At 43.4% G+C, this 14,650-nt stretch overlaps 1 protein-coding gene across 3 annotated transcripts in view; it reads right to left on the bottom strand.

Annotated features, from left to right (window-relative positions):
• Positions 1 to 258: 258 nt before the first annotated feature.
• LOC135798249 (membralin) overlaps positions 259 to 14,650 on the bottom strand; it is a 28,004-nt gene continuing 13,612 nt past the window's right edge. For all 3 annotated transcript variants that reach the window (XM_065311031.1, XM_065311030.1, XM_065311032.1), the window contains exons 8-10: positions 14,108 to 14,240; positions 5,052 to 5,151; positions 259 to 1,245 (exon numbers count right to left, since the gene is read on the bottom strand). In XM_065311031.1, the coding sequence (XP_065167103.1) occupies positions 808 to 1,245; positions 5,052 to 5,151; positions 14,108 to 14,240 (671 nt within the window). In that variant the 3' untranslated portion in view covers positions 259 to 807. The remainder of the gene's footprint in view (positions 1,246 to 5,051; positions 5,152 to 14,107; positions 14,241 to 14,650) is intronic.

Raw genomic sequence — 14,650 nt, 5'->3', positions numbered from 1 at the left:
CCCGACTGCTAGAGAGGGATGTTTGTTGTGCCTTGGCTTGTTTTCTTCTTTGAGAATGGAAGCAAAAGCGGCATCTAAAGAAAGAGTAGGAAATACAGGCGGAAATTTCTATTTCTATTATGCAATGTTTTTTTTTCACCAAAAGTTTTTTTGGGTTTCAATTAATTATAATTAAACATGGTCCAGATGCCCAAATATCCACTTACCTTTTGAATCAGCTTAAAATTGGAGTTGTGGATACAATTTTGTATTGTACAGTTGTTTGTCTTTAAATAAAATTATTTAATAACATAATTAGCTATGCAGTTACAGTCACCTATGTAACGAACTAAAGGATGCTAGAAAATGAGATAAATCTAAGTTATATACATAAAATGGTCAACCTATAAATCAAACAATAGTAACGCTACCCGCGTTTTGCAAAATGTACAAACCAAACGAATTCTCCTTCCCCCCGCGCTCATTTCTAATGGACGTGTGTGCGTGCCTTACGCTTCAACTAAAATAACAAACATTTGATTTCAGATTATATACACCAAGCTCCTGCAAATCGTCGACGCCGCCATTTTGTTTGTCACATTGCGCTGACGTCTGTATGCATACATATTTTATTACCACCAATTTGTTGATTTAAATAAACTATCAATAATTAAAGTCAAGTGTTCAAGTCCAAGTCGATTCTGGTTGTCATGTGTGAAGATCCTTCACGGCCGTGGGCGCCGGCAAACATAAAAATTGTATACAAAACCCGGTTTGAAAGTGAAGATAAAGAATAGACTTGTTTGCAGAGGCTAGCCGCACAACGCACTAGTCATAGGTGTCATCGGAGCCACCTGCGGGCCGAATATCCGTGTGCGTCTGAGAGGCGGCAGCCATGGCGCGCACCTCCAGGGTCTCCGATGGCACCTGGGCAGCATTCGATTCGGCGGGCGCTGGCGTGGTCTGCACCGAGTGCGTCGAGGTAATCGGCTGAGCAGACGTGCCCACGGTAGAGGTAGCTGTCGTGGACGTTGATGTGGCCACCTGATTGACCGTGTTCGAGGTCTGTGTGGTCACCGTCGAGCGCACCACTGAGATGAACTGCGTGAGGCGAGTAAGCGGGTGATGCCCGCCGAAACCCGCCGACGGATTTAACCCGCCCGCAGCTCGATGGTGGTGTGAGTTTCGTAGCAAGAACTGCTGAAACTGCGCCTGCTGCAGAATCACTGGCAACTCGTAGTGATGAAAGAAGTACACCATGGAATGCTAGAACAGGGAGAGAAAAAATAAAGGTTGGACATAGATCTAGTATATGTAAGGGTTGTTGGATATTATTTGCGCACCGAGTTATCAAATATTCAAGTTTGGGGCGCATTGTGTTTTCCGATTCGGGACATGCGGCTCGAGGCCTTGTTACGAAAGTTTGCCCTTCGCCCCGGAGCCGCGGACCCGCACCCCGGCCAAGGTCCAGGTCCAGGTCCAGGAACGTGTGTGCACACACACCCGACTTCATCAACATCATCATTCAAATTCACTTTGTTGGCATGTTGGCCGGTAGCCATGGGTAGCCCCTGTCAGCATGCATTACGCTCTTTATAAGCCCGTATTATGTAAGGTGTGTGATGAGTTGTGGCTCGATGTATAATTAGAGATAGAACACGGGAGGAAGAGCGCGCAAACTCACGTGATAATTATTCATCAACGCATCAAGAGATGTTAGCAACTTTCTGGGTTCGGTGGGCTTGCGGGCGCGCATGAAATGTGAGATTTTTTCGACAATCGCCTGACAGCACTCCATATTTCGGTGTCGGTGTGTCGCAAACGTCGCGTGTCGAAAATCAATAAGCGTGGATCGCTTCGGCCGCGATTTCTCGCGCCGGCACATCACCAAGGTGATGCCATCATCGCGACGCCCAACGACGTCAGACAACCAACAAAATAAAACAAGAGAAAACCCTCGACACAAACAAAAATACGCGAAATTTAACTAATTACAAACACCTTATATGTTTTTGATAGAATTTGAAATCGATTCAAAGAAAATTTTCTAGTAATTCGAAAGAAAACTTATGATGATTGACAATTTTATTACAAATCACAAAATCACATCAAATACCAACAAATTGAGACGACCATTTTAATGCATAGCTGCCGCCCAACTAATACCCTCCACCAGTCTGCCCTTAAAAGTATCACAATACCGCTTGAATGCTCAGAAAAGAAAATTCCGCTACTCTCTCAGAGCAAGAGATCTCAAACTTGTTATTTTCTGCATCCTTGGTGTAGGATAATGGAGCGGTGGGCACAGAATCACAGTACGAAATAAATACGGTTGCGGCTTAGAAAAATACCCCCGCCACACACAAGTAGGACACATTGGGACAAGCATAGCCGGATGATGACGGCGCGGTGTAGATGTGGTGTGCTGTGGAGAGAGAGTTTACCGTGCGCGAGACTGCAGCCGTGACATGCGGAAGAAATTAAACTGGCAAATAAATATGAGTCTGTCGCGGTCCGCTGACCGGGAACGCTCCCGCGGGAACCCATCCGGGATTCCTTCCGCTGCACGCAATATGAGCAATTTCGCCAACATTTCCAACTAAATAGACTACCGCTACTAGTTTTCCAACCCATTTCGCAAATTTTTCGCATTCAACTCCCGTCTCACCGTGTATCCGACGATTGCTAATTTCAGTTTTAATCTTCATCACCCTAAACAACCAATCGATGCGCTCTATTCTTGCGATTTTCACGCTCGGAAATTTTCAAGCGATTTCAAGCGGCGATCATTTTTCATTAATATTTCCTTCGTGCTCCTTCATTCTTCATGATTCTTACTTTGGGTCGCTGCTGCCGGAACGTTCGGTTTCGATAAAATGGTCGACCGCACGCCTGATCTCCTGATCGGATTGGGAAAACCTCTCGCGAGTTGCGAGGAACGCGCGCGCGCCTCGAAATGATGAAAATGGTCAGCAGGGCGTGAATGGAAAACAATGCTGGCGGGTGGATGATGATGGAGAAGGAGAGGACCCCTCCGCGCGCGCGGCTCGCGCGTCTTTCAATCGCCGCCGATCGCCATCCGCCGCCCCCGCAACGCAAAAAGCGCGCCCGATTCGTTCGAGTTGCGCACGTTGTTTACTTGTTGCTGAAATGAAAACTCATAGACTGCAAATATTTGCCGTGCACATTTTCGATCTCAATTATAAATCGAATGAAAGCGCGCGCGCCGGCACAGTCGGCGCGCATGTAACCAATAATAAAGCAATCGCGCAATCGGCGGCCGCGCGCCACCCACCCACCGGAGGCAAGTAGGGATCGTGGGAAATCGTAGAAATACTCCGCTATTCTTTTTTCCGAGACCGATCACAAGGCTTGAGGGCTCGTTTTCTTTTCTTGCGTTTTTCATTTCTTTTTTGCCATTGCCTCCACACAACCACTACCACCATGGCACGGCGACTGCTTCGATTCCTCCGGATTCCTTTGCTTTTCTTTATTTACTCGTCAATTCTCCTCTCTTCGCTCGCCACTTGCCGCGCGTCGCTGGAGCGTGTGTATTTTAAGAATAATAAAAAATATTGCGAAAACCCGACCTGAAAAAGCGCAATGCATGCACACAATTCGAAATAACAGAAACCCGAAAAGTGCGCGAGCTATTTTATTACTCAAGTTTCTTTTAATTCTTTTCCCGGAAAAAAACCTTCAACAGCCACGATTTCTGCAGAAATTAACACGGAATTAACCATAAAAGTGCACAAAATTAAATTTCAATATTTCATCGCGCAGGCAGACGTCACAGTCGCAGCCATTGTGCGAAAATGTTCATCGATTGCATCGACGTCACCCTTCACTCCCCAGCGTTCGGATCGTGGAAACGTGACAATATCATGCACTTGTCAGTTGCACTGCTCCGGGGCGAAATAACAAGCGTGCACAGTGCGCGACGCCCGGAAAAGACGTGCGTGCGATTGTAAAATGTTGTTACAACCTGCAAAACGCGCTACAAGCCAAAATAAACCAAATAAGGCAGGCGCACACATATGCAAGTAAAACGCGTGCGATTATTAGCGTAGGCTTGCCTCCTTCCGGAATTGGTATTGTTTTCCCGAAGTGGGGAAAAGTCAAAAACCTAATGGAAATGTCAGGATTTAGAAAACTACATATGAAACAATTCCTATTCGTATTTAAAACGGCTTCGCATTTTTCTGTCACTCGGGGCTGGCTGGCTGGCTGGGGTACATCACCATTTCCGGTTTTATGTTACAGCGCGGAGAGTGCGCGCCCTGGCAAAGTCACAACAAGAGTGGAATTTTCGATCGACGCACAGACGAAACAAACACGGATGGGGAAACAACCGCCCGCGCGGATGGGGACGTGAACGTCAAAAAGGTCGAGAGGAGACGACTCGAGGACGGCGGCGGTGGCGGCGTCGGCGCGGAGGCGGCACACGACAGTCAAAAGGCACAAAATTCCGGAATTATTTCATTAGAGGCGTATTGTGAGTCGCGACACGCTTCATACGTCGATGGGAGGTCACAACGGGAGAGTGCTCTCACGACAAACACCACACTTCTATACAGTGTGTTTCGCAAAAAAAAAAATTCAAAACAAAGCACCTCATTACTTTAATCCATACTTGAATCAAATATTACTCCGGATTGTTCAAAGGCTATTTAGTGATCATTTTCCGCACTTGTTTACTACTTACGCAAATATCGCATCTTCCAATTAATTATCTCGCTCGTAAGCGGCGAAATGACGAATAACAAGCGGAAATTAATTAACAAAAGAGTCATTAAACGATTTATGCATTTCGGGCGACTCTCTACCTGTCTGTGAGCGAATAGTGAGCGCAAAGAGTACAACGCTAGCCGAAGTCGCGAAGAACGCTCGTAATATTTGCATTTAATTGGCAATTACTTAAAAATCTTTGCTCGTCTCCGACAAGAGAAGAGAATAATTGCATCAATAAAGGCCGGCAAAGCGCAACAACAAATAGACGACAAACAATATTCAACAACTGATATCTATAGCACTCAATTAAATAGTTATCAAATTTTAGCAACAAAACTCACCTGAATAAAGAGCCACGATGTCACCAGCGCCAATCCGCTGTACTGGCCGTTGAACCGGTAGTGATAAGCGTAGAATGAGAAGTGATATAGGTAGAAAAATCTGTAAGTAAAAACAAAAACATCATTAGACAAAAATTCACGGAGAAAGAAGATTTCTTATACATTTTAAAACAAAATAAATTATAGTGAATCGTAAAGTTGAAATGCGAGCGTAATTAAACCTTCGGACGGATGCGCGCGCGCGTTTAATAGACACCGAAGAAGAATAATGCCCAATTAGTCTTAATTGGGTGTAATTCGAAAATGGATTGTCAACGGTACCACCGACGAGTATATTTGTACCTGTTGTTTGCTTAATCTTATACAGGTCGATAAAAAACGCAATAATTCACATATTATTTACCCGTAAAATACTATACATTATCCACCCCTAACAAAAAAGTGATGTATATGATCCATTATACAATATGGAAATGTAATTAACCTGTAATAATACATCCCGCACAAAATATGTTATTTTTTAATTGTTGAAATTTATTTGCTCGCGAGTTCTTGAAGTTCCGGCACTCCTTGTGCAAGCTAATGCAGTTGTAGTGGCGCCCGAGGGGGTCGCTTGACTTTGCGACGGTGGCGCTGCTCCCATTTATCTTTATACCACTGCATTACACGGCATTTCGATTACCCACCGCGGTGCGCGCACCACGTTCGAATAAAACTGCCCACAACACAAACACGGTGAATATTATGCGCGCTTAGCCACACTGCGAAACCACCCCCTGGCGGCCGGTGCACACTGTGGGTAAACAATACAAGGTACAAGCCGGCGAAACGCCGTTAGTTGTTGATAATCGATGCCGCGACCCATTAAAACAATTACGAAGAAAGCGTCACTAACGCAAAACACACACATCGATACCTACATATTGAGCAAAAGTGCATAATACAAGAGTAACATTTGTCAATAAATATTGTTATTATTATCGTTCGATTTGATTCGACATGACTCTTACATGCAATCATGTTCAATCATTGAATTAAATTATTCGGCGCTGTGAATTTGTAATTTGTAATGTGGAATTTTAAATAGACGAATCGATAATCCTTAATTCAAAATATTGGACATTTTAACAACTCGCAGTTAATATCTGAGTGTAGTTTCGGTTAGTGCGCATCAATTAATTTGCAATTTGCGCAATCGCATTCGGGCAATTAGAGTCCTCGCCGAAATATGCAATTTGCATGATGTCACCATCGCAATATGAAAAATTAATTGTCCGCAGATATTTCCAATTAATTGCGATCCACTACAATCATTTCTGCCGCAACATCAAACATCATCTACATTAAGTAAATTGATTTGGACGAAGTTCGTAATTACTTTCAATTGTCATTATCCGACTAAATATTAACAACATTATGAAATATGTACAAGTATTGGCAATTTTTTCGCGCGTAAATATTTGACCGGATATTGAATTACCTAAATGTCTAATCCCGGAACTATCCACTTCCCCCGATGATGATGATGATGATAGCGTGGAGAATATGTTTGTTTGTATATCTGAGCAAACGCAAACACAAACATAATAAAAAATATTAACGACATCGGCACGAATATGGCACACACACATCTCGAAATCGTCATCCTAAGAAAGCACGAAAAAACACGAATGTACCGCACGTACGCTTCCTTTCATGCGTGTATCAATCATTGATTGGCAACAAGGCATCGGCGCACAATGGCAAGCAACACTACGAGTCGCGCCAAGAAAGCCTGATAATGTGCCAAAGCAGAAAAGCGGATGAAAATCTAAGAATGGGATGTGAAAAGGACGCGTGAGGGTGAAAGCAAAATCTCGACGTGTCGCATCACACTCGGGCAGTCAACTGGCTGAAGGATAAAATTGCTATCAAGCTAATGAATACAAAGAATATCTAAAAATAACAACAACAGTTAAAAAAAAAACATCCCCTAACATCAGCAGCATGAGTATAAGTAACCATATTGAATACATCGCGATATAATAATAGAAATAACGAGCAACTAAAGCTGAAAATACCCTCTTAGACTACCAAAGGCCTGGTTTATCTCTCCAGCCGGGTACCTATGAGGTGCAAATATATTTCGCGACGCTCGACGCGCATCCAAATTGTACGTGCGCGCCGTGCACGTGAGCGCCAGCGTCGACACGTGCCGCCCGCGCACGTGAATTCACATCTACGTGTGTAAGCGTAGATGATGACGCTGACAACCGGAGCTAAACATACCTCCAATCATATCCTATTAGCGTGCTTATGACACAATTATTTTGAGCAAACAATTCCTTAGTATAAAACTACTGTGTATAAGACCAAGCTAAGGCTTTGTCATTATTTTCCCTCTTGTATAATGATAATAATAATAATAATGACATAACCAAAAGATACGCGTGCTTTATCTAAGTTAATGAATGGATTAGCAATAGACCAAATACTCGATCCACAAACAGATGTATTAAGCTCGCGCGATTCAATAATAATAATCTCCGTTGATTAGCCAAACAACCGCTGCATTAAATTACACTCCATTCGGGCGCTCCCGAAATTACTCGTAATTAAGTGTAATTCAATGATCGTGATTAGCCGCAACTCTTTGGCCGCATATTAGGCGGTAATTTATGAGCACGCCGGCTTCATAAAGCCGGCAATATGAAAAAGTGGGAGTTAACGCATGGCGTCAGGACGTCGCACCCACACATTCATATTCACACACAGGATGAAAAACTCCTCAACCATCGACATATTATACATGCTCGAGCTGATGTGTATAGAGAGATGACTACTGCGCGGGGTGGCCGCCCCCGTTGATTGGGGTAATTTATGAGGATACCCCGGTGTCGATCTATCATCGGCTAATGAGGCCTCAATGGGCACTAATTCTAACTAGATGCCTTGGGCGTCGGAAATGGCGCGTTACGCTTGTTTGCGTTCCGCATAACCTCACCCAAAGAGGACGACAAGTGGAGAGATCAAGTATGGCGCTTCGCTTTTTATTGCGTAAGTAAACATCAATGACACGATAATGATGACAATCATCGCTAATTTTGTTGTGTTTCGTATTGTATAGTCGGAAGTAGGTATTGCTTACACAACGTAATTTTCCAACTAGTTATAAAACATCCCTTCATGTTTTTTCGAAAGGCAAATGTCGTAAACGTTGCTCCTTGGTCTTCTAGGAACATTCATTTCATCATTTCCCTTCCGAGTTTCGTACTTTCTTAGTTCTCGCCGTGTCTGTGTGTCTGTTTTTATTCCTTTGAAAGGCATCAAATACTGGCGCGGAATGCCGGTGCCGCTGCCGCCGCCGGAAATCGCAGCAACACAATGCCGGACTTACGCGCCGCATGCGAAAAGAAATCCGGCGCCCACGAAAGCAGAAAAGTAGAAAAATATGTTATCTATTGTCGATGGATTTGAATATGCTTTCGTCTCTGAATTCGACCTCCTCTCCTCGCGCCGCGCACACAGATCTCCCAGCGATCGCGATCTGCTGCCCCGAGATTGAGATGCAAACGCGACATCGCTCTCCTTTGAGCGATTTATTCCATTTGATATCATTGTGGGAGTGGATCATCGCGTTCGCATCATTCGCATCATAACGCGCCCGGCGTATTTTCCACGGTGCGTCGCATTTATCCAAGCACGACCAGGAATTGAATTGCGAAAGAATATCATCCACTTGCTCCTCGCGCACCCGCCCCCGGGACTACACGTCAGATGTGCATACATTTACAGCCGACGTTTTTCGAATTTCAAGTGTCTTTTTGAATTTTAAAAATTCGCGACAAATGCGCAACTTGCCCATAAATTTTATTTCCAGCGAAATAAAAACACACTACGTGCGTGTGTGTATACTATGAGGGGGCGAAGTGTTTTAGCATGGTTAATCGATCGGAAAACGAGTTGTTTCCGTATTTATTTGAGCCTACGCTTCGACTAAGAATAGAAAAGACTTAAAATCTGAGTAACTCGGTAACCAAATCATTATTATACCTACGCATAGGCTCAAAAGTATCAGTTTGGCATCAAACCTATAAAATATACCCGGTTGTGTATTGTGGTAATCTTATTTTGTGCGCGGCCAACGCATTAATTCATTATTTGCTCGCAACAATAACAAATTTCGGGGAACAACACCGAAAGCCTATTAGAGCTCCGGTGCGCCATTGAAGGGGCGCGCTGGAAGATTTGCCCAATTATAGTTTTAATTAGAGTCGATACAATAGTCATAATTCAAAACTCACCCACAGCATTAGCAAACCTTTCGTTATTATACCTACTCTACATCCGTTAATTAGCGGCGAAGAAAACAATGCAAGTGGTACGGATGGTTGAAAATAGCCCGTTTCGCAAATAATAAAACTGTCGTTTTCCACTCCCGATGACTTGCATGCGGGAGAGTGTTTAAGTAGATTAGGTTCGACGTAACGATTGATCGGTTAATTAAGTCGAAATCAACATGGCGCTCGCAATCCTATTCTCCGAATGCAGCCGCGACAGTCGTCGCCCCGGTTTCGAATTAATTCGAAACGGATGTAATATAGTATCTGTCCGGTTGACTGGTTTCGGATGCCCCCGCGTCCGTATCGGCGCGGAAAAGCGATAATCTTCGGATAATTGAATCCAGCCGGAATGTAAAACGGGCGACAGTTAAGAGAGTGGTCAAGTGATTGTCGGGCGACTAATGGCGCGAGCGCGCGCGCGCACGCACACATTTGCATGATTGTCACCCCCTCGATGCAAAGCAGGCTTTAGGTGTTAGATTTTAATAAAACCCTCCGGGTTGAAACACGTCTTTCGATGCGGCCATTACCCGCCCCGCATACTTTTAAGCGTTCGGGAATTAACCGCATAATTCAAGCCACCCTCGGCGGGCGAAACGCGACGGAATGCACACACGCATACACATTTACACCCCTCCGAGCTCAATACTTTCATCAATGTGCGGAGGCTATTAGCCGAGTCTTCGACGTCGAGACGTCTACGTCGGAGAATCGAAGTCCTTGGGGGTGCAAACCGACCACGACTGCGGGAGGCCAGTCGCGGTGTGCAAGAGTAGTGCGTGGGCACGACCGCCCCCCGTATATTAACAACTTTATTGCAAAAGTGTGTCCTGCAAAGTGTACACAACGAACAATTACATTTATAATGCATTAAGCAAACAAGAAAGGCGCGCTGTGAAGGAAGCAAAGCCTTTCCGATAGACCGAGGGAGTATTTGCACGACCACTTCTTCCACGTCTTTGCGCTTCGATTCGAGTTACGGATCGCGATTTGAAGAATTAAGCCTCCGCCGCCGCCACCGCCGATCGCAGAATGAATGCTTTGCGTCAACACTCGAGGAATGAGTAGAAAAAATTACGCTCCAAATAATTGCAGACAACGTTACGAAATTACTCCCCGTGGCCAGAGGAGTTGGAAGAAAAATTGCTGAGCGTAATCATAATCTATGGCTGGAGGCGGCGGCGCGCGTGGCGTCCTTCAATCCGCAAATCGTAAAATTTTCAATTATCGCGTGAAAAATCAAGAAAGAAAATCCTGCCTTCCAGAACAATAAAAATTATTATTTAGCACTCGGCCATGACAGAGGCCGCCGCCGCCGCGAGAGAGGAGAAAAGTCTCGTATTTCCGGGTGCGTATTTCGTCGACGTCCGCCGCGGATAATACGTCATTTTTCTATCGGAGCTTAGCGCCGACGGCGAGATGGTTTAATCACGAAACAAACAAAAAAATAAATGCGAGCCAGCAGCAGCAAAGACGAGAGAAGAGGAAACAACAAGGATGATGCGCAGGCAGGCGGGTGGGCGGCGGCAAGGGGAAGAGGCGGTAAGCGCAATGAGGATGGAATGCCAGATCAAACGCACGCGCACGTTCAAAAATAATTTGCTTATTGTACCGAAATCAACTCGCATAAATCCACCTGGTTTACACCAACAATTATACAGCATGTCTCCAAAACCAACGTAAATCTATCAGAAAACGCAATAAAAATCAAATAGAATTGAATGGCAATGCAATAGAAATATAATAAACTATTTATATACAGATGGTGTTAGTTTAGAACAAAAATGACGCCCGTGTGATTATTTCCGATAGCCGGTATGAGTGGTGATTCCATTCGGCGTGTGTCTAACTAACTTAATACGGCATAAAACAAGCGCCGATACAAAATAATACACAATACCATAAAGCAAACGCAAATTGCATTACCGCGCGCGCGGCGAAGCGCGTCCCGGGGCCGGACATTTTAATCCTTTTCCGGGGCGCAGCGCACGAACCGACGCCGCACAAAACAAACACCAATTGTCCGGAGCGCGCGCGAGATGAAAACGTATGCGATCGAAATTCCACCGCCGCCGCCGCCGCTCTTTTGGCGCACCTGCAAAGAGGACTTTGTCGTTATTGTTATTATCGGCAATAATATCGGCGATCGCGCGCATCGCTTTTACGATCGCCATCTACGCCCTCAAATTGCTCAAACAAATAACGCCGATAAGACCGGCTATTTTGGACTTGCAGCGACATATCTATCGATATCTTAAGCCGGAAATCATGCCGGAAATTCAAAGTAATGAATTAGAGTAAAATTAATTTTTAGCTAGGCGTGTTTGTCTTTAACAATCCCCGACGCAAGTTTACCCGCCTTAGATAGACTTCTCTCTGCGATGTGATGAGAGGGAACTTTCGCGTCCGGCCAGAGTTGGTCTCTCGATGCCGTGAGCAATCAGCGCCCGACGGACGTGACAGCGTCGCGGGTTGTTTGTCCATAAACACTATAACCTGCGGATCATCTCCGGCCTAATGAAGTGTGCGCTGTTTATCCTGTCGATGGGGCTTACGGCGAGTGCGGCGAACACGCCGGCAAACTGTATTGCTATTTTCCTATATCGCCCTGATGCCCTTAACTCCGACAAGAACCAACAACACGTGTACACAACAACGCAAAACTTTCAGGAAACGATCCAATTACAAAATATAGCAACTATTTCAAATCTTGTTAAAAATTTTAAAGAGAAATTAAATTATTTCAAGAATTTTTCTCAAGAAATTTATAAAATTTACGCAAAATTGTTGATAATTTAATTTTTCGCTCCTAAAATTATTTCCTGTGGAGTACATAATGCAGTATCAATACGCCAATGCTCTGTTAGAGCAAAGGGCAAGCTCTCAACCAACCAGCCTTTTATTAATAATAAAGAGAGACTAGGTCGGCGCCTGTCATTTACTCCGCAAGCCTACAACAATACCGGTGAACTCTCGCCGGATACCCAAAACCCAAACTTGTGAATCACGAATCGGATAGTGTTTAACTGGATCACGCACACACTACACACTACACACACGACCGACCCCAAAGAAGCCATTAGCGATTTCGAATTTCCACGAGCGATTCAAAGCCGCTCGGCGGTCGGCGTTCACCGCCAACGATCCAAAACAACTTAACAATATACGTTACACGTCAGGAGGCGGGTATTAGCAGCCCAAACATAAGCCCCCTATAAACACATGCGAAACATATCGATAATGAGATACACAAAATATTATACCGATATTTTAAAATAATCTTTTGTGTCCAGATGCAAAAAAAGTTAAAAACTGGTATTTGTTAGATTTATCATTATTATTTATCACCGCTAAATTAATGGTAATAAATAATTTATTAGTAAATTTTTGTTGATAAGTTGAAAAGTTACATTCTCGACGATTTAATGAAAATAACTGCATCCTAACACCATCTATGTTTACCTCATAGAGCGGAATGAATATTATTTATACCTTGTAAAATACAAATATTAGTTGATGTTGTTTGGTGTTATCGTCAAGAATTCTCTGCGTAGCAAGAAGAGTGCAATCGAATATAAACAAATCAATCTATTTCATGAAATCGCGTGATCCCACATGAACACGAGTGCAGTCACTACCACAAACAGAAAACTACCTAGTTCCAAACAAAACATGAATTCGGCACAGAATTAAATGCAAATAAGTGCATCCTAGCGTCATCTAGGCTCAATCCAAAAAGTTACAGTTGTAACAATTAAAATAAACGAACAATGATACTGATACTAGTGCTCACTGATCTTATTTAATAGAAATAAATATGTAATATTAACTCAAGTAATAATTTTATAAAATATAATCACAAATAATTCATTCCCATTTCTAATTTGTCCTTCAATCGTAATCATTTGTGTAGGATTTTTAAAATGTGTCTAAAGATAAGTAATAATTGCAGACGAATTAAAGAATAACTATTTATATTTGTAAAATTCAAATTTATCTTTATCACCAAAAACAGCAACTAGCAAGAAGAGTGCAACAGAATGTAAACAAATCTATCTATTTCAAGAAAGATCCCACAAAGTGCAACAGAATGTAAACAAATCTATCTATTTCATCGAAATCGCGTTGCATTATTCCATAAACAGCTATACTGCCAACAAAAAATTTAATTTAATTTAAGATTTCAATTTAATGCAGTAATAATTGCAGGATGAATTTGCCTAAAGAATAATTATTTACATTTGTAAAATTCAAATTCATTTTTATCGTCACAAACAGCACGTATCAAGAAGAGTGCAATAGAATGTAAACAAATCTATCTATTTCACGAAATCGCGTGATCCCACATGGACACGACTTAAGTCACCACTACAAACACAAAACTGGTTCCAAACAAAACATGAATTCGGCAAAGAATTAAATGCAAATAAGTGCATCCTAGCGTCACCTAGGCTCAAATCTTAGAGTTATACTCTTCCACTTCCACTAAGTGAATGTAGTGCCGGAACTCACAAGGCCACGACTATCTTCATTTAACTCGACATGCGCCTGATTCACGTCAACAAACAACTTCACCTCTACTGCCAAATCCTATTTAATGCAATAACTGAATCCTAACGCCATCTGAATTCTCACTAAAGAGATATTTAAGTACGATGTGCGCATCAACACGAATTCACTTGTAAATTTCAAATCTTCCGCAAAAAATGTTAAATAAAATAAATGTTTGCTTACCTTAACCAATGTCGCTTGGTAATAACAGTGTGACAGCAAATGGCATCATATTGATCCGCCATCCAGACGATGAGGATGATGTAGAACGCCGTCGTGGAGTCGTTGAAAAATTCCGACATGATCGCCTCCATGCCTGCAACAATTAGCGGCGCGTTTAGTCACATCCCTCGACTCGCGAGTCGCCGCCATTGTACAAAATTGGCTTCGGCGGCTTCGCTGTTAATTATACGAAACAAACACAGCGTGGGGCGGCGGCGGCAGTGGCGGCGTGCCGTAAATAACTACAAACACTGTGCGACTGCTGTGTGCCATCGTCAACCCTTGTGTTTCAAATTTCAATATGCGCTAAGTTTTTCATTAGCCGCTTCTTTCGCCACTTGCCTCGCGAAACTACTTAAACGCTTAAGCGCACACAGCGGAGGGGCGCTGACGGCGACAAACTCTCAAAATTAATTATTAGTTAAGCATCGCGTATCGTTCGTCACGTTCCGCGCCGTTTTTCGGAAAGAAGGCGTCGAAGCCAAAACACAACACCAGCACTCC

Source organism: Atheta coriaria, unplaced genomic scaffold, assembly GCF_025399875.1.
Source record: "Atheta coriaria isolate IRGN ID8LTWV9N9 unplaced genomic scaffold, Caltech_Dcor_3.1 hic_scaffold_9_pilon, whole genome shotgun sequence".
Taxonomy (NCBI): domain Eukaryota; kingdom Metazoa; phylum Arthropoda; class Insecta; order Coleoptera; family Staphylinidae; genus Dalotia; species Dalotia coriaria.
Note: the sequence above shows the minus strand (reverse complement) of the source record. Positions and strands in the feature narration are given on the sequence as shown.